Raw genomic sequence first — 24,000 nt, forward strand, 5'->3', positions numbered from 1 at the left:
AGTGGTGGGTACATGTCATTATACATTTGTCCAGACTCAGAATGTGTAACACCAAGAGTCAACATTAATGTAAGCTATGGGTTTTGGGTGATGATGTGTCAGTATAGGTTCATTGATTATAGCATATGTACCACTCTGTTAAAGGATGTTTTGGGTTTGTCGGGGCAGGGATTATATGAGAAATTTCTATACTTCCCACTCACTTTTTCTGTGAACCTAAAACTCTAAAAAATAAAGTTACTCAAAGAACTAAATATAATGTGAAATCTGTATATGGAAGGCTTCAGTTTTTTTTTTTTTCCATTTTAACTCACTTTGGAGACTGAATACGTCTCAGTTGGTATACCAGATAATGGACTCTTCCTAATTTTTTTTATAAAGTAGGAGATAAAATTTTCACTCTTTGATATAGATTGGCACTGGTGTCATCACTTGGTCCATTTTTTAAGCATTAATATTTCCTGTCAGTTATGTTGGGAAAAGGTGGAAGGATTTTGCAGTGCATCAGGGCTGAGAATAGTGTCCTCACTTGTTTATTTACTTTCTTTGCATTTCACCATGAACCATTGTGTACTCTGGATGGTTAAGTAGTTTATGCACTAAATTATTTTACGTAGTGTAGTCTTACAGTAGTTTACAATGAGTTAAGAGGTAGTCTTTAAAATCTTCTATGTAAAGTTTGCTAGTTTTCTTGTGACAAAGTAGTTCAAAGTCCTCTTGAACTTGAGTGAATTATGGCACTTTTCTATAAAATAAAGAGAAGAGATCTCAATCTGTAGACCTTTTCTTTGATGGCAAGTGGCTATCAAAAACATTATATCTAGAAAAAATTTTTGAAGGAACTTAAGACAAAATACATTCTGTCACAACAGATTAAAAAAAAAAGAAACCTGACTGCTTTATTGAAGGATTTTTATGTAGCATTATGAAAATAGCTGTTTGGAAGTGTTTCCAGAATTTTGGAATTTTTCTAAAAATGATCTAAATCTATAAAAATTCATTTATGTATACACATAAAAAATCTGTTCAAATTTTTGTTAAAAATATAAAGTATATTTAAATATAAAATACATTTATGAAGATATAAAAACAGGACATATAGTAGTATAAAGAACAATTGATTCAGGAAAGTTGGCATTTTCTAGCCAAAATTCCAATCAAAACATTGTTTACTTGATAGATAGGACTGAAGCATGCATGTCATGATTTAATAAACACAACCAGTGGTGTACTTCCGCCAGGGGCATCTTTCCTCTTTACCATGCGTTACGGGAGTGGTGAGGGTGAGGACTCTGTATTAGACTTCCAAATAGGTTTCCCCTCTATCTGAAAGCACAGTATTCCTAAGAAACCTGTCATAAGCTGAAATGGCATTAAGTGAAGGAGCAGTTATAATAGGCCCCATCTTGCTAATGAATCAACAAAATTAATGGAGACAAAGCACAGATGCTCACAGATACAGCACAAAGCTATGTGGGCTGAGATGCTGAGAGTAGTTCCTAGAAGGAGCTTAGAGGGTCGCTTACAATTCTGGGTGAATGCTGCCTCCAAACGGGCTCCCTGCAAAACAAACACCCTGCAGAACACCTGATGTTTTTGCATTTTGACTTTCTAAAGGTGAAAACAAAAATCCTCTTCAGGTTTCTTTCAGTTAGCAAAAACAGGTACTAATCAGCTGAAGTGAAAGTGAAATGTCATAAGGCAAACTTGAGGACTAGGGGATAACCTGTATCGCCTAAAAGTTATACCAGATTTTTAAAGTTGTAAAGCATGCAAATAAAAGACTCTGATGCTGGGAGGGATTGGGGGCAGGAGGAGAAGGGGACGACAGAGGATGAGATGGCTGGATGGCATCACTGACTGTGAACTCCGGGAGTTGGTGATGGTCAGGGAGGCCTGGCATGCTGTGATTCACAGGGTTGCAAAGAGTCGGACACGACTAAGTGACTGAACTGAACTGAACTGAACTGAACTGAAAGCATACCCAATCATATTTCTCGCACTAAAATCATTAGTTACAACATTCTGTTGAGCCTAAGAGGTTTCATACTGTTAAAGCCAAGTTAAGTCCCTCTCCTGCTTCTCGTGGCTGTATATGCATAGCTTCAAGCCCACTTGTAGCTGGTTACATCTTTGTAGGAGTGTTTTCTTGCGTATGTTTTGGATAGGATTTCTCAAAGTTTTGTTTCTGAGCCCTTCTACTTTCTATTCCTTATTGAATCCTTGGGATTTGTGTTGGCTGAAAGCAGTCTTGTCAGCTTTGATGCCTGCACGTGCACGCACACATATCTACGTAATTCCATGTGGTAAAGCAAGGAGGTTGAAGGCAGTCTCCCATCCTGATACACAACTTTGTACTGGAATGTCATGAAGAACCACATATTTAGGGCCAGGGCCAGAAACCAGACATCCAGACTAGAGTCTGTTTCTGGATCTTAGACTGGCTCTTGACCGGGGAGCATAGTTGCTATTTGCAGACTACTAGTGTCAGACCCTTTAACCCTCATGCTCTGCTGCGTCTCTACACTTGTAAAGTATTGGAATGAAAGCAAATCAACTAAATGAGCAACCCTACAGCCTAACTCTGTAATAATAAAGAAAATATTTTCCCTTTAATTCCAGGTCCCAAGGAATAAAGTTTGATACTAAAAACAATGAGAATGTTATCATTATAAGACTTTCTTTTAGGAAAAACATCTTAAATAGTAACTTTTATTGGCGCTAGTGGTAAAGAACCCACCTGCCAATGCAGGAGACATGAGAGACAGGGGTTTGATCCCTGGGTTGGGAAGTTCCCTTGGAGGAGGGCATGGTAACCCACTCCAGTATTCTTGCCTGGAGAATCCCATGGACAGAGGAGCCTGGCAGGCTACAGTCCCTGGGGTTGCAGAGTTGGACACACTGAAGCAACTTAGCACACATGCATATGAACACATGCAGAAATTTTATTACTTAAAAAGTTTATTGGAGTATAGTTGATTTTAAATGTTGTGTTAGTTTCTGCTGTACAGCAAAGTGAATCAATTATACACATACATGTGTCCACTCATTTGTAGATTCTTTTTCCAGATAGGGCATTACAGAGTATTGAATAGAGTTCTCTCTGCTATAAGTAGGTCCTTATTAGTTATCTATTTTATATATAGTAGCGTGTATAGTCAATCCCAATCTCCCAATTTATCCCTCCCCTTTTACCCCTGCTAAACATAAATTTGTTTTCTACATCTGCAACTTTATTTCTATTTTGTAGATAAGTTATTTGTACCCTATTTTTTAGATTCCCCATATAAGCAATATCATACAATATTTGTCTTTCTCTGTTTGTCTTCACTCAGTATGAGGATTGCTAGGTCCATTTGTATTTTGGCAAATGGCATTACTTTATTCTTTTTATAAAAATTTATTTATTTTTTAATTGAAGGATAATTGCTTTACAGAATTTTGTTGTTTTCTGTCAAACCTCAACATGAATCAGCCATAGGTATTATTCTTTAAATAGTAGCTTTTACTCTCATAATGAGACATTTTCTTGTTAGGAAGTAAACATTCATTAGCTTTTAGTATTCTTTATGTTTGAAAATTTAATATATTCAATATGCATAGAATATCTGATATTTAAAATACTTATGTCCAATAATACCCCTCAGAAATAGAGTCTTTCTTTTATGAGTTAAAATAGTAATTTTCCTAATACCATTGTCGTTATTATAGCTGACATTTACCTCGGTGTTTGTTGTGTGCCAGATACTTACTTTCTGTTCAGGTATTAAATTCATTTAACCCCCTCCCCATACAGTCTTTGTGAAGTAGGACTCATTTCCCCCATTTTATGGAGATATATTATTTTCACATATTTGATATATCTAGTCTATCTGTTTTATATGGTTTATTTATGTAGTATATAGAAATGAAATATACCCATAATTACATAATTTAAAGTAAAATGTCAGGCTTTTGTATCCCAGTTACTTACTCGAAAATATAAATAGAAAATTTACTATTCTGTTGGCATCTCGGCCTTATGACATTTTTCACTAATTGTTCCTTCTCCTAGCATCAGCTTCCTAAGACTTCTACTTTCCCTGAAGTCTGATTTTGAAGTCAGTCAAAACTACATAATATGTACATAACAAATTATATAAATAATATACTAGTACAAATGATAGTATCTCAGAATTATTTTTATTCTAAAACACTTACGCTTTTCCTTAAAATAGATGTGAAAATTTATGTTTGTACTTTCTTATCTTGTTATGCTGAGTATAAACACAATAGATTATCTCTAAATCAAAAGCCTATTTTTGTTCAGAAACTGCTTTTTGTTCTGTTTCTCGTGTAACTAGATAAAGCCCACTGAGACTCATATCTCCTGGCATGGTATAGTCAAAATCCCAAGGGCTAAAGACGACATGGAATAAATTCTCAAATGCTGGGCATGCTGTTTACAGCATCACGCTGCTCTGTCATTGTTTCCTAATGTGAAAAGGGGTGATGTTTTAATCCAGGAGTGAGGAGTGCTGTAGAGGGCTAGACTTTAGGAGATTGATAGAGAGGTCATTAGATGTTCACTCCCTCCTCCTCCCTCCCCCTCCCCTGATTCCGACTGCCATTTCCATTTCTTCTACCAAGTTGGCACCTTTCTTTTATACTAAAAAGTTGGATTTTTTCCACTGGCCTCCTTTATAACATAGTTTGAATCACTTTTTAATACTGGAAGTTAACATTCTTTATTCTTCAAAAGAGCTGTGGCGTCTTTGAATAGCTCTGCCATTTCATTGACACTCCTCCCCGCCTCTCAATTCTGAAGGAGGTTTTCATTTTAGAAGCATGTAGTATATTTTACATGCACTAGTTCCATGAAACATACTTTCTATATTGATCACTGTACCTTTGCTGCCCTGAAAAAATGCCCTACACAGTGTTATATTCTTTTGTCTCTCAAATGAAATACTGCTTTAATGATTTTAAATGCTGAAGATTCTAAATCTTAAGCAAAAAGTAAGATTATTATTTTATTCTTTTTAATGTTATAAAGAAGTAATATGTGGTTTCTCTTAATACTGCCCCTTATTTTTTAATTTAGTTATTAAAAGTAGATCAAGGAAGGAGCCAAAATAATTATGACTTTTGTTCCATCTATCATATAATAATTCAGACATAACTTCTCAAAAAAGTATTTTATTTTTAAAAAAAGATTTGAGAGAATATCATTTATATTGTATATTCCTTTTAGAATATCATATATATGAGAATCCATGAGATGTATTTCTCCAAATTTAAGAAATAGGATAACTTTTCAAATGTTGAACCTCTTTATCCTTAAATGTTAGAGGCTGGTTCTATTATGACTTACATTGAAATAATAATCCAGGAACCTATTATTAATAGAAGGGTACTTTCTTCTTTTTATTAAAGAGCATTTATGCAAGTTTTCATGCCTTTTAGGTTCTTATATAACAAGAGCATATGCATATGAGCCCCCTATCACAGATTGTCTCATTAAGATCTTAGTGGAGAATTTAAAATTAGAACAGTGGTAATAATACAATGAAATTGACTAGTTTACTGTTTTTTAGAGGGCTTTTTTTTTTTTTTTTACTTGAGAGGCAATGTAGTTGAATGGTTAAGAGAATGGCTTTATATTAGTTGAATGGTTAAGAGAATGGCTTTGTGTTAGATTTTTACCTATCTGATCCTTACAACAGTTTTAGAAATAAACAAGAAAAGGACTCTTCTTCCCTTTTTTATGGAGGGAGAAGGTGGAGACTCAGAGAGATCACGTGCCCCAACAAGGTAAAGCTAAGTAAGAGGCAGCGTGAGGACTAGAAAAAAAAAATATTAATATAACTTTTTCCTGGCCCACCATCTCAATGGAGAAGATGAATGAATTTACAAAAGTGGAGAGAGACTTAGTGTAGGGAAAAACATATGATTTTATAATTTCTGATTTTTATCTACTTTTAAAATCTAGGGAAATATTTTGTGTTAGCATTAGCCGTAATTTTACCTTGAAATGACTCAAGGTAAGGAATGTGAGATGTGAGAGGACATGTGAGATGTTCCCAGATATGAAGTTGTACCATGCTTATTTAGTACTGGGTAATAGAATTCACTTTTATGTACTCTGTCTTTTTATGCCTACCACTATGCTTTTGCTTCTTTTTCTGACTTTGAATAAAGTATGGTTAGCAGTTTATTCGGACATGACTAAAGCAACTTAGCACACACACACAGAGTAATTTATTCATTAGAGTGTTAAGGTTATATTTTCCCAAGGCATTTTTTTCCCCCCAATTTGAACATGCCTATTCAACTTGTGGCTTTTCCCCTTTTACAGACTTTTTCTTTTTTCCTTTCTTTCTTTTCTTTCTTCCTCTCTTCCTCCTTCCTTCCAGTCAGTCATTCAGGCCATCCCTGAAGATACAAAGATGATTAGATTTGGCACACCATCTGGTCTAGGTAGCTCCTTGATGTAGTGAATATAAACATGTCAATGAATGCATTTCTGCCAAAGCAATAAATGAAAAATTGCATGCAAGCATGAGGAACCCACAAGAACTAGAATAGAAATTAACATTGCCTTTGGGCTCAGAAGAGGCTTCTTTAAAGAGGTGGTTTCTGAACTGGGTTTTTGAGGGCAAATAGGCATTCGTTAGGCAGAAAGGTATGAATTTTAACAATTATACGAGTAACACCTACTTCTGTTTCTCAAACATTGCATGTGTTGTTTCTTACTTTTTGTTCACCAGATTATTTCATATGCATATGCCCAAATATCTAGTTTTGTAAAGCTCTCTCAAATCACTCTTCACATTGAATATAATTTGGAAATTCTCAGACTGTCTACCATTGTTCTGAGTTGTTGCTGTGGTTGGAACATGGTTTTCTTATAAATAATATAACATTGTATTGAACATGTCTTTGAAATGTTTGATTTTACTTTATTGTACTTGAAGTATTTTGAAAGACTTAAAACAAGATATACTAGTGTTCTTGGACTTAAAATTCATTATAGGTTCCTTTAGAAGCTAAAGTTTACAAAATATGATTACACTGTGATACAGAGAACCAACAATTCCCCCAAATATTACACTACTTAGGGAAGAGAAAGAATTACCAGCATTTGCTTATGTTATTTATTTTATTGTATCTAGTATAATGCAAGGGCATAATTATGCTTTTCTTACAATATAGGGATTATAATATTTACTCTTAATCACAGGATTAGTTCAGCTCCTTTTGTTTCAAAGCACTTGCTTTTTAGGTAGATTGAAAATTACACTAAGCTTATTTCTTGCTTATATCTTGCTTATATATCCATTTACTGTGTGTCTTAAGATTGAAATTTAGGTCAAATTACAACTTGAATTTAACTTTACAAAGAAAATAAGTGTGCCACCTTTAAAAACTGCATTCTAAATTTTAAGCACAATAGATCAAAGTATACCTTATTTAAATAAATACTCTGGAAAAGAAATCTCAATTATTTTCTCCCAAACTTTCTTAAAATAGTCACTGTTCTCAATACAAAATGTGAGGTTTAGCTTTATTATTTTAAAGGAAGATGAAAAGTTGTTTATTTTAAAATTTTAATGATTTTGCTTTAAAATTATGGAAATTCTCCTTTGGGGACAGCTTTATTTGAATTGTATGTGACACTATTTTTATTTCTGAAGGCTATGATTAAAAGTTTCGTGGATGTCTACCAGCTTGCAAGCGCTAGAATTGCTACATTAGAAAAGGAAATGACATCTCATCGAAGTCACATTGCAACCTTGAAATCAGAACTTCACACGGCTTGTTTACGTGAAAATGAAAGTTTACAATCTGTAAGTCCTACACTATATTTTTTGTCTTTGAATTTTGGGTCACATTTACACTCATGTTTTTGTTGTTCATCAGATTGCTCACCAATGTATCTAGTTTAGAATAAGTGATCAGTCAAGCAGCATAAAATTACTAAGTGTGGAGAAAATTTTGAAGGAAGGGAAGCAATTAATTTTTGCATTGTATCACGTATAAAGATATGCGTATTGTTATCAATGCTAAAACACTGCATCAAGATTCCTTTGTGTTTGGTAGTGCAGCTGACAGTTGGGTTTGGCAGTATGCATAGTTAAAGCTTTCAACTGTCTGAAGATTCAGTGTGTCCCATTAAAGACAGAATATTATTAATTATGCGTATAACCAAAATGGTAATTAGAACATGTGATTATTCTCTGTAGAAAACTAGACTTATCCATAATACATGCCTAGCTAAAGATGCATGTTGTGATTCATCTATATGATTAAAATTCAGTTTCAGCAGTCATTTTATGTCTTAAAATTTTAGCCCATGATGAAATTTGGGCTCATTTAAGACCAAACAAAATTCTTTTCCACTTGAAATACATGTTTGGGGGGTATAAAAAAATGAATGTATTTCTGACATAAAGGAATAAAATATAATTTCAACTTTTTCCTCAAGAGCCAGATATGTCAACAGTGGTATTCAGAGGGCTATCAATAATTGGAATGTCATTTTTCCTTTTTTGGTTTGATTAGAATAGATCAAGGTGACTTGTAACAAAAAACAGTATCATTTTGCCATTCATCTGTTGACAAGTTTCAAATGATATATTCAACAGAAAAAGAGGTAACATAGAGTAAATAGATGCATAGCTGCAGTTTAGTTATTCAGCCCCTCTGAGTAGTAGCTTAAGTGTCAGCATCCCAGTAAAGCTTTATGACCATGGTATTTGAAACTGCAACCACGAACCCTCCCCCACCTCACAGACTCTCTCATTCTCTCCTCTTCTTGCTTGTCTATCTTCTACCTTCCTTGCTTTATTTTTTTCACTATAGCGCTTAGCAACTTACACATTTTGTGTTTTATTTATTTATTGTTGTCTATTTTGCCGCTTACCCTCGTAGAATATAAATTCCATAAAGTCAAGCAATTTGGGGTATCTTCTTGACAGCTGTAAAGGCACTCTAGTGCCGAGAACAGTCTGGCCCATAGTAGGTACTCAGCAATTGATTACTGAATGAAGAATTTCTAACACTTAATCCAGTAAATCAGCAAACTAGTTATTTGAGATCTGAGATGTGAATTCAGTTGAGTTCAATTTTTAAAAATACTTTGTTAATTTCTTAATGACTGAGTAGTAAATTGGACCTCAAATAAGAGAAGTTAAAATGAAGAGGAAACACTTCATAAAGATTTGTATGAGTATTTGGAATTCATTCTAGTATTTCTTTTTCTTTTTACTTTATTTCACTTTACAATACTGTATTGGTTTTGCCATACATTGACATGAATGCACCATGGGTGTACATGCATTCCCAAACATGAACACCCCACCCACCTCCCTCCCCATAACATCTCTCTGGGTCATCCCCATGCACTAGCCCCAAGCATGCTGTATCCTGTATCGGACATAGACTGGCGATTCATTTCTTACATGATAGTATACATGTTTCATTGCCATTCTCCCAAATCATCCCACCCTCTCCCTCTCCCTCTCCCTCTAAGTCCAAAAGTCTGCTCTACACATCTGTGTCTCTTTTGCTGTCTTGCATACAGGGTCATCATTACCATCTTGCTAAATTCCATATATATGTGTTAGTATACTGTATTGGTGTTTTTCTTTCACTCTGTATAATCGGCTCCAGTTTCATCCACCTCATCAGAACTGATTCAAATGTATTCTTTTTAATGGCTGAGTAATACTCCATTGTGTATATGTACCACAGCTTGCTTATCCATTCATCTGCTGATGGACATCTAGGTTGTTTCATGTCCTGGCTATTATAAACAGTGCTGCGATGAACATTGGGGTACATGTGTCTCTTTCAATTCTGGTTTCCTCGGTGTGTATGCCCAGCGGTGGGATTGCTGGGTCATAAGGCAGTTGTATTTGCAATTTTTTAAGGAATCTCCACACTGTTCTCCATAGTGGCTGTACTAGTTTGCATTCCCACCAACAGTGTAGGAGGGTTCCCTTTTCTCCACACCCTCTCCAGCATTTATTGCTTGCAGACTTTTGGACTGCAGACATTCTGACTGATGTGAAGTGGTACCTCATTGTGGTTTTGATTTGCATTTCTCTAATAATGAGTGATGTTGAGCATCTTTTCATGTGTTTGTTAGCCATCCATATGTCTTCTTTGGAGAAATGTCGATTTAGTTCTTTGGCCCATTTTTTGATTGGGTCATTTATTTTTCTGGACTTGAGCTGCATAAGTTGCTTGTATATTTTTGAGATTAGTTGTTTGTCAGTTGCTTCATTTGCTATTATTTTCTCCCATTCAGAAGGCTGTCTTTTCACCTTGCTTATATTTTCCTTTGTTGTACAGAAGCTTTTAATTTTAATTAGATCCCATTTGTTTATTTTTGTTTTTATTTCCAGAATTCTAGGGGGTGGATCATAGAGGATCCTGCTGTGATTTATGTCGGAGAGTGTTTTGCCTATATTCTCCTCTAGGAGTTTTATAGTTTCTGGTCTTACGTTTAGATCTTTAATCCATTTTGAGTTTATTTTTGTGTGTGGTGTTAGAAAGTGAACTAGTTTCATTCTTTTCCAAGTGGTTGACCAGTTTTCCCAGCACCACTTGTTAAAGAGATTGTCTTTACTCCATGGTATATTCTTGCCTCCTTTGTCAAAGATAAGGTGTCCATATGTGTGTGAATTTATCTCCGGGCTTTCTATTTTGTTCCATTGATCTATATTTCTGTCTTTGTGCCAGTACCATACTGTCTTGATGACTGTGGCTTTGTAGTAGAGCCTGAAGTCAAGAAGGTTGACTCCTCCAGTTCCATTCTTCTTTCTCAAGATTGCTTTGGCTATTCGAGGTTTTTTGTATTTCCATACAAATCTTGAAATTATTTGTTCTAGTTCTGTGAAAAATATCACTGGTAGCTTTATAGGGATTGCATTGAATTTGTAGATTGCTTTGGGTAGTATACTCATTTTCACTGTATTGATTCTTCCGATCCATGAACATGGTATATTTCTCCATCTATTAGTGTCCTCTTTGATTTCTTTCATCAGTGTTTTATAGTTTTCTATATATAGGTCTTTAGTTTCTTTAGGTAGATATATTCCTAAGTGTTTTATTCTTTTCGTTGCAATGGTGAATGGAATTGTTTCCTTAATTTCTTTTTCTACTTTCTCATTATTAGTGTATAGGAATGCAAGGGATTTCTGTGTGTTGATTTTATATCCTGCAACTTTACTATATTCATTGATTAGCTCTAGTAATTTTCTGGTGGAGTCTTTAGGGTTTTCTATGTAGAGGATCATGTCATCTGCAAACAGTGAGAGGTTTACTTCTTCTTTTCCAATTTGGATTCCTTTTATTTCTTTTCTGCTCTGATTGCTGTGGCCAAAATTTCCAGAACTATGTTGAATATTGAATAGTAGCGGTGAAAGTGGGCACCCTTGTCTTGTTCCTGACTTTAGGGGAAATGCTTTCAGTTTTTCACCATTGAGGATAATGTTTGCTGTGGGTTTGTCATATATAGCTTTTATTATGTTGAGGTATGTTCCTTCTATTCCTGCTTTCTGGAGAGTTTTTATCATACATGGATGTTGAATTTTGTCAAAGGCCTTCTCTGCATCTATTGAGATAATCATATGGCTTTTAATTTTCCATTTGTTAATGTGGTGAATTACATTGATTGATTTGTGGATATTGAAGAATCCTTGCATCCCTGGGATAAAGCCCGCTTGGTCATGGTGTATGATCTTTTTAATGTGTGGTTGGATTCTGATTGCTAGAATTTTGTTGAGGATTTTTGCATCTATGTTCATCCGTGATATTGGCCTGTAGTTTTCTTTTTTTATAGTATCTTTGTCAGGTTTTGGTATTAGGGTGATGGTGGCCTCATAGAATGAGTTTGGAAGTTTACCTTCCTCTGCAATTTTCTGGAAGAGTTTGAGGAGGATAGGTGTTATCTCTTCTTAAAATTTTTGGTAGAATTCAGCTGTGAAGCCGTCTGGACCTGGGCTTTTGTTTGCTGGAAGATTTCTGATTGCAGTTTCAATTTTGGTGCTTGTGATGGGTCTGTTAAGATTTTCTATTTCTTCCTGGTTCAGTTATGGAAAGTTGTACTTTTCTAAGAATTTGTCCATTTCTTCCACGTCGTCCATTTTATTGGCATATAATTGCTGATAGTAGTCTCTTATGATCCTTTGTATTTCTGTGTTGTCTGTTGTGATTTCTCCATTTTCATTTCTAATTTTATTCATTTGATTTTTCTTTTTTTTTTGTTGATGAGTCTGGCTAATGGTTTGTCAATTTTATTTATCCTTTCAAAGAACCAGCTTTTGGCTTTGTTGATTTTTGCTATGGTCTCTTTTGTTTCTTTTGCATTTATTTCTGCCCTAATTTTTAAGATTTCTTTCCTTCTACCAAGTCTAGGGTTCTCCAATTCTTCCTTTTCTAGTTGCTTTAGGTGTAGAGTTAGGTTATTTGACTTTTTTCTTGTTTCTTGAGGTATGCCTGTCTTGCTATGAACTTTCCTCTTAGCACTGCTTTTATAGTGTCCCACAGGTTTTGGGTTGTTGTGTTTTCATTTTCATTTGTTTCTATGCATATTTTGATTTCTTTTTTGATTTCTTCTGTGATTTGTTGGTCATTCAGAAGTGTGTTGTTCAGCCTCCATATGTTGGAATTTTTAATAGTTTTTCTCCTGTAATTGAGATCTAATCTTAATGAATTATGGTCAGAAAAGATGCTTGGAATGATTTCGATTTTTTAAAATTTATCAGGGTTAGATTTATGGCCCAGGATGTGATCTATCCTGGAGAGGTTTCCGTGAGCACTTGAGAAAAAGGTGAAATTCATTGTTTTGGGGTGAAATGTCCTATAGATATCAATTAGGTCTAACTGATCTAATGTATCATTTAAAGTTTGCGTTTCTTTGTTAATTTTCTGTTTAGTTGATCTTTCCATAGGTGTGAGTGGTATTAAAGTCTCCCGCTATTATTGTGTTATTGTTAATTTCCCCCTTCATGCTTGTTAGCATTTGTCTTACATATTGCGGTGCTCCTATATTGGGTGCATATATATTTATAATTGTTATATCTTCTTCTTGGATTGATCCTTTGATCATCATGTCGTGGCCTTCTTTGTCTCTTTTCACAGCCTTTGTTTTAAAGTCTATTTTATCGGATATGAGTATTGCCACTCCTGCTTTCTTTTGGTCTCTATTTGCGTGGAATATCTTTTCCAGCCCTTCACTTTCAGTCTGTATGTGTCCCTTGTTTTGAGGTGGGTCTCTTGTAAGCAGCATATAGAGGGGTCTTGTTTTTGTATCCATTCGGCCAGTCTTTGTCTTTTGGTTGGGGCATTCAACCCATTTACGCTTAAGGTAATTATTGATAAGTATGATCCCATTACCATTTACTTTATTGTTTTCTGTTCGGGTTTATACACCCTTTTTGTGTTTCCTGTCTAGAGAATATCCTTTAGAATTTGTTGGAGAGCTGGTTTGGTGGTGCTGAATTCTCTCAGCTTTTGCTTGTCAGTAAAGCTTTTGATTTCTCCTTTGTATTTGAATGAGATCCTTGCTGGGTACAGTAATGTGGGCTGTAGGTTATTGTCTTTCATCACTTTAAGTATGTCTTGCCATTCCCTCCTGGCCTGAAGAGTTTCTATTGAAAGATCAGCTGTTATCCTTATGGGAATCCCCTTGTGTGTTATTTGTTGTTTTTCCCTTGCTGCTTTTAATATTTGTTCTTTGTGTTTGATCTTTGTTAATTTGATTAATATGTTTCTTGGAGTGTTTCACCTTGGGTTTATCCTGTTTGGAACTCTCTGGCTTTCTTGGACTTGGGTGATTATTTCCTTCCCCATTTTAGGGAAGTTTTCAACTATTATCTCCTCAAGGATTTTCTCATGGTCTTTCTTTTTGTCTTCTTCTTCTGGGACTCCTATAATTCGAATGTTGGAGCGTTTCATATTGTCTTAGAGGTCTCTGAGATTGTCCTCATTTCTTTTAATTCGTTTTTCTTTTTTCCTCTCTGATTCATTTATTTCTACCATTCTATCTTTTATTTCACTAATCCTATCGTCTGCCTCTGTTATTCTACTATTTGTTGCCTCCAGAGTGTTTCTGATCTCATTTATTGCGTTATTCATTATATATTGACTCTTTTTTATTTCTTCTAGGTCCTTGTTAAACCTTTCTTGCATCTTTTCAATCCTTGTCTCTAGGCTATTTATCTGTGATTCCATTTTGATTTCAAGATTTTGGATCATTTTCACTATCAATATTCAGAATTCCTTCTCAGGTAGATTCCCTATCTCTTCCTCTTTTGTTTGGTTTGGTGGGCATTTCTCCTGTTCCTTTACCTGCTGAGTATTCCTCTGTCTCTTCATCTTGGTTATATTGCTGCATTTGGGGTGACCTTTCTATATTCTGGGAATTTGTGGAGTTGTCTTTATTATGGAGCTTCCTCACTGTGGGTGGGGTTGTATCAGTGGCTTGTCAAGGTTTCCTGGTTAGGGAGGCTTGTGTTGGAGTTCTGGTGGGTGGAGCTGGGTTTCTTCTCTCTGGAGTGCAGTGGAGTGACCAGTAATGGGTTGTGAGACGTCAGTGGTTTTGGAGGAGTTTTGAGCTGCCTGTATATTGAAGCTCAGGGGAGTGTTTCTGTGTTGCTGGAGAATTTGAGTGGTATGTCTTGCTCTGGAACTTGTTGGCCCTTGGGTGGAGCTTGGTTTCAGTGTAGGTATGGAGGTGTTTGATGAGCTCCTATTGATTAATGTTCCCTGAATTCAGGAGTTCTCCGATGTTCTCAGGCTTTGGACTTAAGCCTCCTGCTTCTGGTTTTCAATTTTATTTTTACAGTAGCCTCTAGACTTCTCCATCTATACAGCACTGATGATAAAACATCTAGGTTAAAGATGAAAAGTTTCTCCACATTGAGGGACACCCAGAGAGGTTCACTGAGTTACATGGAGAAGAGAAGAGGGAGGGGGTAGTTAGAGGTGACTGGAATGAGATGCAGTGAGATCAAAAGAGGAGAGAGCAAGCTAGCCAGTAATCACTTCCTTGTGTGCTCCACAGTCTGGACCGCTCAGAGGTATTCACGGAGTTATACAGGGAAGAGGAGAGGGAGGAGGTAGACAGAGGTGGCCAGGAGGATAAAAGAGGGAAATGAAAAGGAGAGAGACAAATCCAGCCAGTAACCCATTCCTTAGGTGTTCTCCACCGTCTGGAACACACAGAGATTTACAGAGTTGGATAGAAAAGGGGGAGAGAAGAGACAGAGGCCACGTGGTGGAGAAAAAGGAGAGTCCAAAGGAGGAGAGAGTGGTCAAGCCAGTAATCTTGCTCTCAGGTAAAATTGGGTAGTGAAGTCTGGATTTTTAAATGTACAAAATTAAAAAATAAAATAAAATAAATGTACAAAATTGACAACGAAAACCAAAAAGCAAAGATTAAAAATCTAGAGTAGAGGTTGGATTTTCAAAAATACAATAGTAAAGAAAAGAAGAAGAAGGAAAAAAGAAAAAAGGAAAAAAAAAAAACCAAGGAAACCAAAAAAAAAAAAAAGCCACAAGAATTATTAAAAAACACCACCAACAACCACACAAAGACTATATATGGTGTTTGCTTTAAAAAATAGTCTTTTTTTGGAAAAGTAATAGTAGGTTATAGAAATAAAAATTAGAGGAGGAATAGAAGACTTACCAATTTTAAAAAGTTAGGAAAAAAAAAGAAGAAGAAAAAGAAAAGAAGGAAAAACAACCCCACAACAGCGTCAACAAAAAACAACAACAAAAAAAAAAAAGAAAAAGAAAAAAGAAAAGAAAAGGAATGATTGTAAAAATAGTGAAGATATATCTGGGACTTCCTCTGGTGTTGTGGGCAGTGTGGGGTCACTTCCAAGGCTGTTCCCTCTGTTTCACTTCTTCTGTTTGCTGGTCTCTTCAGTGTCTGATTTCCGTCCTGACACGGGGTCGGTGGTGGACACTTTTTTTTTTTTTTTAGGCTCACTTGTTCAGTCGCGCTGTGGGGAGGGATGCTGCAAACAGTTAGCACTGTCGTGTACATGCAGTGTCTCAGCCCCGCTGGACCTGTTCCTGCTTGCGGCGAGCAAACTGCTCCGGCTCTACGTTGCTCCGCCGGGAACCGTCTGAGGCTGACCCTAGGCTTCATGCACCTCTCCAGTCTAAGCCGCTCAGGTTCGGCGCTCAGGTAGCCCTCAGAGGCGCAGATTCGGTTGGGCCTGCATTTTGTGCCCTTCCCAGGTCCGAGTAGCTCAGGAGTTTGGCGAGCATGGTCGCTGCAACTTGTCGCCTTTTCTGTCTCTGCTGCTCAGTTTCTGGGTATACCACTGGCGCCCCTTGTGAGGCAGATGGTGACTGTCCAGCACCCCCAGAAGTCTTAACAAAGAAACCTGCTTGCAGTTAGGTAGGTAAAGTCTCTCCGGGGCTGCGATTGCCCCTTTCCAGCCCTTATGGCTCTGGCTGCCTGTCCCCGGTGGGGGATGGTCTGTAGCCAGCTATATCCGTTCCATCCTTTGTTCTGTGCATGGTCCTGGTGGTGTCTTATGTTCGAGCTTTTTGCTTGGTAGCTATCCCACAGTCTGGTTTGCTAGCCCAAATTGGTTCGTTCTGGTTACCCGCGGGGCGTTCCTGGCTGATTCTTACAAAGCGCTGCAGCTGCGCCTCCCACGCCTCCCTGCCCTACCCCAACTTGTTAGTGGCGGATGCAGGCGTCTGTGCTGCTTTTCCACTGGGGGAGTTACCGTTGGGCTTGTAATCTGTTGGTTTTAATTATTTATTTTTCCTCCCTGTTATGTTGCCCTCTGTGCTTCCAAGGCTCGCCACAGACTCGGCAGGGAGAGTGTTTCCTGGTGTTTGGAAACCTCTCTTCTTAAAATTCCCTTCCCGGGACGGGCTTCCCTTCCCAGGACGGAGCTCCCTCCCCACCTCCTTTGTCTCTTTTTTCGTCTTTTATATTTTTTCCTACCTGTTTTTGAAGACAATGATCTGCTTTTCTGGGTGCCTGATGTCCTCTGCCAGCATCCAGAAGTTGTTTTGTGGAGTTTGCTCAGCGTTGAAATGTTCTTTTGAGGAATTTGTGAGGGAGAAAGTGGTCTCCCCGTCCTATTCCTCTGCCATCTTCCCATTCTAGTATTTCTTTAAAACATACTTAGATTTCTTCCTGTTAGTTCTCTGATCCCATTGGTTAATATTATATTATACTATGTCAGCTTTGTTGGGTCATACTATTATTGATTGTTCATTCTGTTATTCATATGAAAATAATTACTTATGTTTTGAGAAAGTTTGGTAAGGTGGGATTATTTCCCCATGGATTCAAAAAAAAATTTTTTTTACCAGTTATTAAGCTATTGATATCTTAATGAAGGTCTGATTACTATACCTCATGGTTATAATAAAGCTTCCCTTCTCAACCTTCTGAGAAGATTTACAGGATATGCTCATCATCTTGCTTATAAGAAGAGGTTCACTTAGGCAGTACTTCTCAAAATGGAATGTGTGTAGTGTGAACACTCTCCCCACAAGGTTCTGATGTGTCCTAGGACACTGCCACCTAATCCCATGCTTCAGTGGGATATATGCTATCAGTCTGTTTCCTGGATAGTTGAGGATCACTGTTTTTAAAAGAATAATAAATAATAAACTATTCCCTGGATAGTTGAGGATCACTGCTTTGAAAAGAATAATAAATTTGTAATAATAAAAGAATAATAAATTAATAAATTTGTAACTAATAAATTAATAATAATAAATTTGTAACTTCTATTTTTCAAGACAGTTTTATAAGCATTTTTGACTTCTTAAGAACTCTCTGAGGGAGGTTAATCTTTTAATTTCATAGATGAGAGGTGATCTAGTTTGGTAGATAAGAGCTTGAGCTTTGGAATTACATCCATTAGAAGTAGCTGCTGCTGCTGCTGCTAAGTCGCTTCAGTCGTGTCCGACTCTGTGTGACCCCAGAGACAGCAGCCCACCAGGCTCACCCGTCCCTGGGATTCTCCAGGCAAAAACACTGGAGTGGGTTACCATTTCCTTCTCCAGTGCGTGAAAGTGAAGTCGCTCAGTCGTGTCCAACTCCTAGCGACCCCATGGACTGCAGCCTACCAGGCTCCTCTGTCCATGGGATTTGCCAGGCAAGAGTACTGGAGTGGGAGTCCAGTGCAAATAAGAGAAAACTTGAGTAACATGTTTAAGACAATTTTTTTTTCTCATACAGAGAGAAGTCTAGAAGTAGGTGAGTATTGTCATTAGGCTAGTGGTTCAACTTCTCTGTAATTTCTCTACCACTCCCTGATAAGATGACAGCCAGATCTAGGATTTGGAATCACATTCAGAGGAATAGGATGGCCCAGCAGTATCTATTTTATATATATAATAAATCATTGAGAGGTTCTCCATTAAAAATTAAATATTTCTATCATATTTATTAAGTATTAATATTTTAAAACTTTAATAGATTACAGATATTTAATATATATTTAAAAAGGAAAACCTTCTAAGGAAATTCCAAATGTATTTTCACTTATAGTCCATCAGCTGGAAATGGGTTGTGTGATCACCCTAAGCTCTAATGAGTCAAGGGACAAGGGAATAGGAATGAATAGATACTGGGTTAGCCAATTGATCATATATCTGATTTGCCATACAAATCAGATATATCTCTATTCCAGTTTAGCCTCTGTTAGTTGTTAATTGGGGGGCTTGAGTCTCAGGTTTTCATCTGTATAATGAGGATGATGATACTACTCCCTAAAAGAGATGTTGGGAGGTCTAGAGAAACGTGTTCAAGTACTTTGCACTTTCCCTTTCACTTATTAATCCAAAAAAAGTTATCTTAATTTATTACCATTATCTTCATAGAAGGTAATTGAGATTACACCACAGGAAAAGACTGTTTACTAATATAATGTCTTCAGCTTCAAACCATGTCATTTTGTTCTGCTTCCTACTGTAACCTTGAACATGTAACTCCTGCTCTGTGATCACCATCAGCATTTTCCTGTAGCTGAGCTCTCTGCCCTTTCTGCAGCCTTGTGTTCCCTTCCTTGCACTGAAACATTCTTGAAAACCAGTCTATACTTTCTTTGTCTATGTACTCATTCTACTGATACTATTTTCTTATAGGGCACCAAAATTTTCTGCTTTCCCTGCTTATCCATTTGTTCCTTCTCATCTCCTTTCATCTTTCTTGGGTAATATGAAGCTTCAACTACTTTCTTCCTTAAATACTCACCTCCTTTGTTTCTCTTGTTATCATTTTTTCTTCATTGGCTCTCTGGCCTCTACTTACTTGAGCTCTACCTTCTTTGTATTATTGTTGTTAATTCTTCTCCACCCATTGGTTTAATATTTATTCAGTGTCTGTTCTGTAGCAACCTTGATTTTGGTCCTGGGGGTGCCATGTGCACCGAAAGAGACAGTCTTTGCTCTCATGAACTTAAAATCTTAACAGTGAAGGTAAATATTTTTCATGTAATCACACTAATTAATATGTGATTACTAACCAAGATAAGTTCATTGAAAGAGAAGAACTTAGGTGTATAAGATTTTTTTTTAAACAAATGAGCCTACCTTAGACTAAGGATGCTTAAGCTAATATCAGAAGGCTGGGTATGAGGTATCCGGGAATGGTGGAGTGTCGTGTTCCATATCAGGAGGAGAGGAAAACAGATATCTATAAAGGCTCTGTGGTGTGAGGAAGAAATTGATAAATCAGCTGGAATAAAGATAGCAAAGGCAAGAATAGTCTGAGATAAGAATGATCTGGAGAAAAGGGCAGCGGTCAGAATTTGTTATATTTAAGAGCAAAGTAAGAGTCATTAAAAAAACTTTATAGACAGAACGATATCAGGTTTGCATTTTTTAAAAAGATCACTTTGGCTTTAGTATGAAAAAACAATTGAATGTGAAGAACAAGAGATGAGGATGTGTCAAACAGTTCCTAGTTTTTTTGTTGTTGTTGTTGTTTGATTTTGAAAATTGATCAATGATATCATTTACTTAGAGAAACAGTGGAACGGGGTGACGGTGGATATTGTGAGTTTAATTTTGAGTATGTTAAGTTTGAGATACCATTGAGACATCCAGCAAAATTGTCAAAAAGGCTACTTGATATGGAATTCAAGCAATGTGTCAAGCTGTAGATAAAAAATTCAAGTCACTGTTATATAGGTAGGACTTGAGGCTGCTAGCAAGACTGAGACTACATAGGGATGGTTTATGGAGTAAGAAGAGAAAAGGCCTAAGAATGAAGCTTGAAAAACTTCAAACATAATGCCTGAGTAGAAGAGGATAAAGATGCAAAGGAAGCTGTGAAGGAACAGGCAGAGAGGGAAGAAGAAACCAAGAAAGTATGATGCCATGAGAAGAGAGAATTTCAAGAAGGGATATGTTCACTGGAGTCATATGCTGTTGAAAATCAAGTGAAATGAAGACTGAAAATGACCTTTGGAGTTAGTGTATGCAGGCCCTTGGTAACCTTAACAGAGGCTCTTTTGGCAAGACATGGAGAAATTAGTGAAGGTTGACCAAAGGAAAGTGAATTTAGACATCTACTGAAGAGATTTAGCAGTTAAGCAGGAAAATAGGAGTGCAGTGTTCTCAGGATTTAGGAAGTTCTCTTGTAAGATGAGAGTGAACTAAATATATTTTCAGTTCAGTTCAGTCGCTCAGTCGTGTCCAACTCTGCGACCCCATGAATCACAGCACGCCAGGCCTCCCTATCCATCACCAACTCCTGGAGTTCACTCAGACTCATGTCCATCAAGTCCGTGATGCCATCCAGCCATCTCATCCTCTGTCGTCCCCTTCTCCTCCTGCCCCCAATCCCTCCCAGCACCAGAGTCTTTTCCAATGAGTCAACTCTTCACATGAGGTGGCCAAAGTACTGGAGTTTCAGCTTCAGCATCATTCCCTCCAAAGAAATCCCAGGACGGATCTCCTTTAGAATGGACTGGTTGGATCTCCTTGCAGTCCAAGGGACTCTCAAGAGTCTTCTGCAATACCACAGTTCAAAAGCATCAACTGTTCGGCGCTCAGCTTTCTTCACAGTCCAACTCTCACATCCATACATGACCACTGGAAAAACCATAGCCTTGACTAGACAGACCTTTGTTGGCAAAGTAATGTCTCTGCTTTTGAATATGCTATCTAGGTTGGTCATAACTTTTCTTCCAAGGAGTAAGCATCTTTTAATTTCATGGCTGCAGTTACCATCTGCAGTGATTTTGGAGCCTGAAAAATAAAATCTGACACTGTTTCAGCATCTATTTCCCATGAAGTGATGGGACCAGATGCCATGATCTTCGTTTTCTGAATGTTGAGCTTTAAGCCAACTTTTTCACACTCTCCACTTTTTCATCAAGAGGCTTTTTTGTTACTCTCCACTTTCTGCCATGAGAGTGGTGTCATCTGCATATCTGAGGTTATTGATATTTCTCCTGGCAATCTTGATTCCAGCTTGTGCCTCTTCCAGCCCAGCGTTTCTCATGAATTACTCTGCATATAAGTTAAATAAGCAGGGTGACAGTATACAGCCTTGACGTACTCCTTTTCCTATTTGGAACCAGTCTGTTGTTCCATGTGCAGTTCTAACTGTTGCTTCCTTACTTGCATACAGATTTCTCAAGAGGCAGGTCAGGTGGTCTGGTATTCCCATCTCTTTCAGAATTTTCCATAGTTTATTGTTATCCACACAGTCAAAGGCTTTGGCATAGTCAACAAAGCAGAAATAGATGTTTTTCTGGAACTCTCTTGCTTTTTCCACGATCCAGTGGATGTTGGCAATTTGATCTCTGTTTCCTCTGCCTTTTCTAAAACCGACTTGAACATCTGGAAGTTCACAGTTCACCTATTGCTAAAGCCTGGCTTGGAGAATTTTGAGTATTACTTTACTAGCATGTGAGATGAGTGCAATTGTGCGATAATTTGAGCATTCTTTGGCATTGCCTTTCTTTGGGATCGGAATGAAAACACCTTTTCCAGTCCTGTGGCCACTACTGAGTTTTCCATATTTGCTGGCATATTGAGTGTAGCACTTTCACAGCATCATCTTTCAGGATCTGAAACAGCTCAACTGGAATTCCATCACCTCCACTAGCTTTGTTCATAGTGATGCTTTCTCAGGCCCACTTGACTTCACATTCCAGGATGTCTGGCTCTAGGTGAGTGATCACACCATCGTGATTATCTGGGTTGTGAAGATCTTTTTTGTACAGTTCTTCTGTGTATTCTTGCCATCTCTTCTTAATATCTTCTGCTTCTGTTAGGTCCATACCATTTCTGTCCTTTATTGAGCCCATCTTTGCATGAAATGTTCCCTTGGTATCGCTAATTTTCTTGAAGAGATCTCTAGTCTTTCCTACTCTGTTGTTTTCCTCTATTTCTTTGCAATATATTTTAACATCTTCTTAAAATAGGCCTCCAACAGTCTGGCTTTGACTCCGTTCACTATACTGTCCATCTTTATAATTTCAGTTATCACCTTTTCCAGCTCTAGCTTTTTTTTTTTTAACTAATGTTTGCATGATATATCTTTTTCCATTCTTTTAACCTATGTTTTATATTTATAGTTGGTCTCTTATAGAAAAATATAGTTGGTTTTGTTGTATTTATCCATTTGACAATTTCTGGCTTTTAGTTGAGTGACTGGACCATTTGCATTTAATATAATTATTGATGTTTCTGGATTTTTATCTACCATTTTTGTTGTCTTGTGGGAATGAAGGTGAAAGCATGATTTCTGCCTTTGTGGATTTCTCTTCTAGCAGGGGAAATGGTCACATAGCAAATAGTAACAATAGGCATCTATAAAGTCTGTGGGAACTTAGATGAGGAAGGAGTTCATTCTGCCTAACATTGCTAGAAGAAGGTTCTGAGAAGATGAAATGTTTGCAGGAGTCTTTGATGAATGCTAGGATTTGACACCTTGTTAAGGGGGAAGAGCCATCAGCAATCTGCTTTATTTTGTTTTGAAGAATAGGCCTAATGGATATTAGATATATTTAATGAATTACATTACATAATGATTTTTGTGTGTTAATAGAAAATGTATTGTTACTTTAGTTCTATTCCTTCTGTCAGTTGAAGTTATCCACCTCACCCCAAATGGTATGACAAACCTAGACAGCATATTAAAAAGCAGAGACATCACTTTGCTGACAAAGATCCATCTAGTCAAAGCTGTGGTTTTTCCAGTAGTCATGTACAGATGTGAGAGTTGGACCATAAAGAAGGCTGAGCACGGAAGAATTGATGCTTTTGAATTGTGGTGTTGGAGAAGACTCTTGAAAGTCCTTTGGACCATAAGGAGATCAAACCAGTCAGTCCTAAAGGAAATCAACCCTGAATATTGATTGGAAGGACTGATGCTGAAGCTGAAGCTCCAATACATTGGCCACCTGATGTGAAGAGCCGACTCATTGGAAAAGATGCTGATGCTGGGAAAGATTGAGGGCAGAAGGAGAAGGGGGTGACAGAGGATGAGATGGTTGGATGGCATCATCAACTCAATGGACTTGAGTTTGAGCAAACTCCAGGAGAGAGTGAAGGACAGGGAAGCCTGGTGTGCTGTGGTTCATGGAGTCACAAAGAATCAGACACGACTTAGCGACTGAACAACAATAACACCCAGCCCATACCCACTGGAGCCCCAGACTGCCTGCAGAGGTCACTTCAGACCCTACCCTCACGTGTTTTCAATCCATTCTTGTACCATCCAGTCCCTGCTTCTTACTTTATGACCTAAGTTGATTCTGCCTTTGACTGTTCTGCTCTTGATGTTCTTATTTGGTCTCTGTATTTGTTACTTTGAGCCATGTTCAGAACTCTATTAATGGATCCTCAGATGAACTAGCTCTCTGCTCTACTACCGGCTCTGTTTACCATCACCTCCTTCCCATCATATATGGCCTTAGAGTCAGGCAGACGTGGAGGGTCCTTTCTAGCACCATTATTTATTACCCACACAACACTATAAGCATCAGTTTCAGTATTTGTAAC

At 37.3% G+C, this 24,000-nt stretch overlaps 1 protein-coding gene across 13 annotated transcripts in view; it reads left to right on the forward strand.

Moving 5' to 3' along the window:
* CCDC171 (coiled-coil domain containing 171) overlaps positions 1-24,000 on the forward strand; it is a 352,484-nt gene that overhangs the window by 285,102 nt on the left and 43,382 nt on the right. For all 13 annotated transcript variants that reach the window (XM_004004388.6, XM_060409497.1, XM_042243466.2 and 10 more), the window contains one exon: positions 7,677-7,829. In XM_004004388.6, coding sequence (XP_004004437.1) covers positions 7,677-7,829 — 153 coding nt within the window. The remainder of the gene's footprint in view (positions 1-7,676; positions 7,830-24,000) is intronic.

The sequence above is a fragment of the Ovis aries genome, chromosome 2, assembly GCF_016772045.2.
Source record: "Ovis aries strain OAR_USU_Benz2616 breed Rambouillet chromosome 2, ARS-UI_Ramb_v3.0, whole genome shotgun sequence".
In the NCBI taxonomy this organism is placed as follows: Eukaryota; Metazoa; Chordata; class Mammalia; order Artiodactyla; family Bovidae; genus Ovis; species Ovis aries.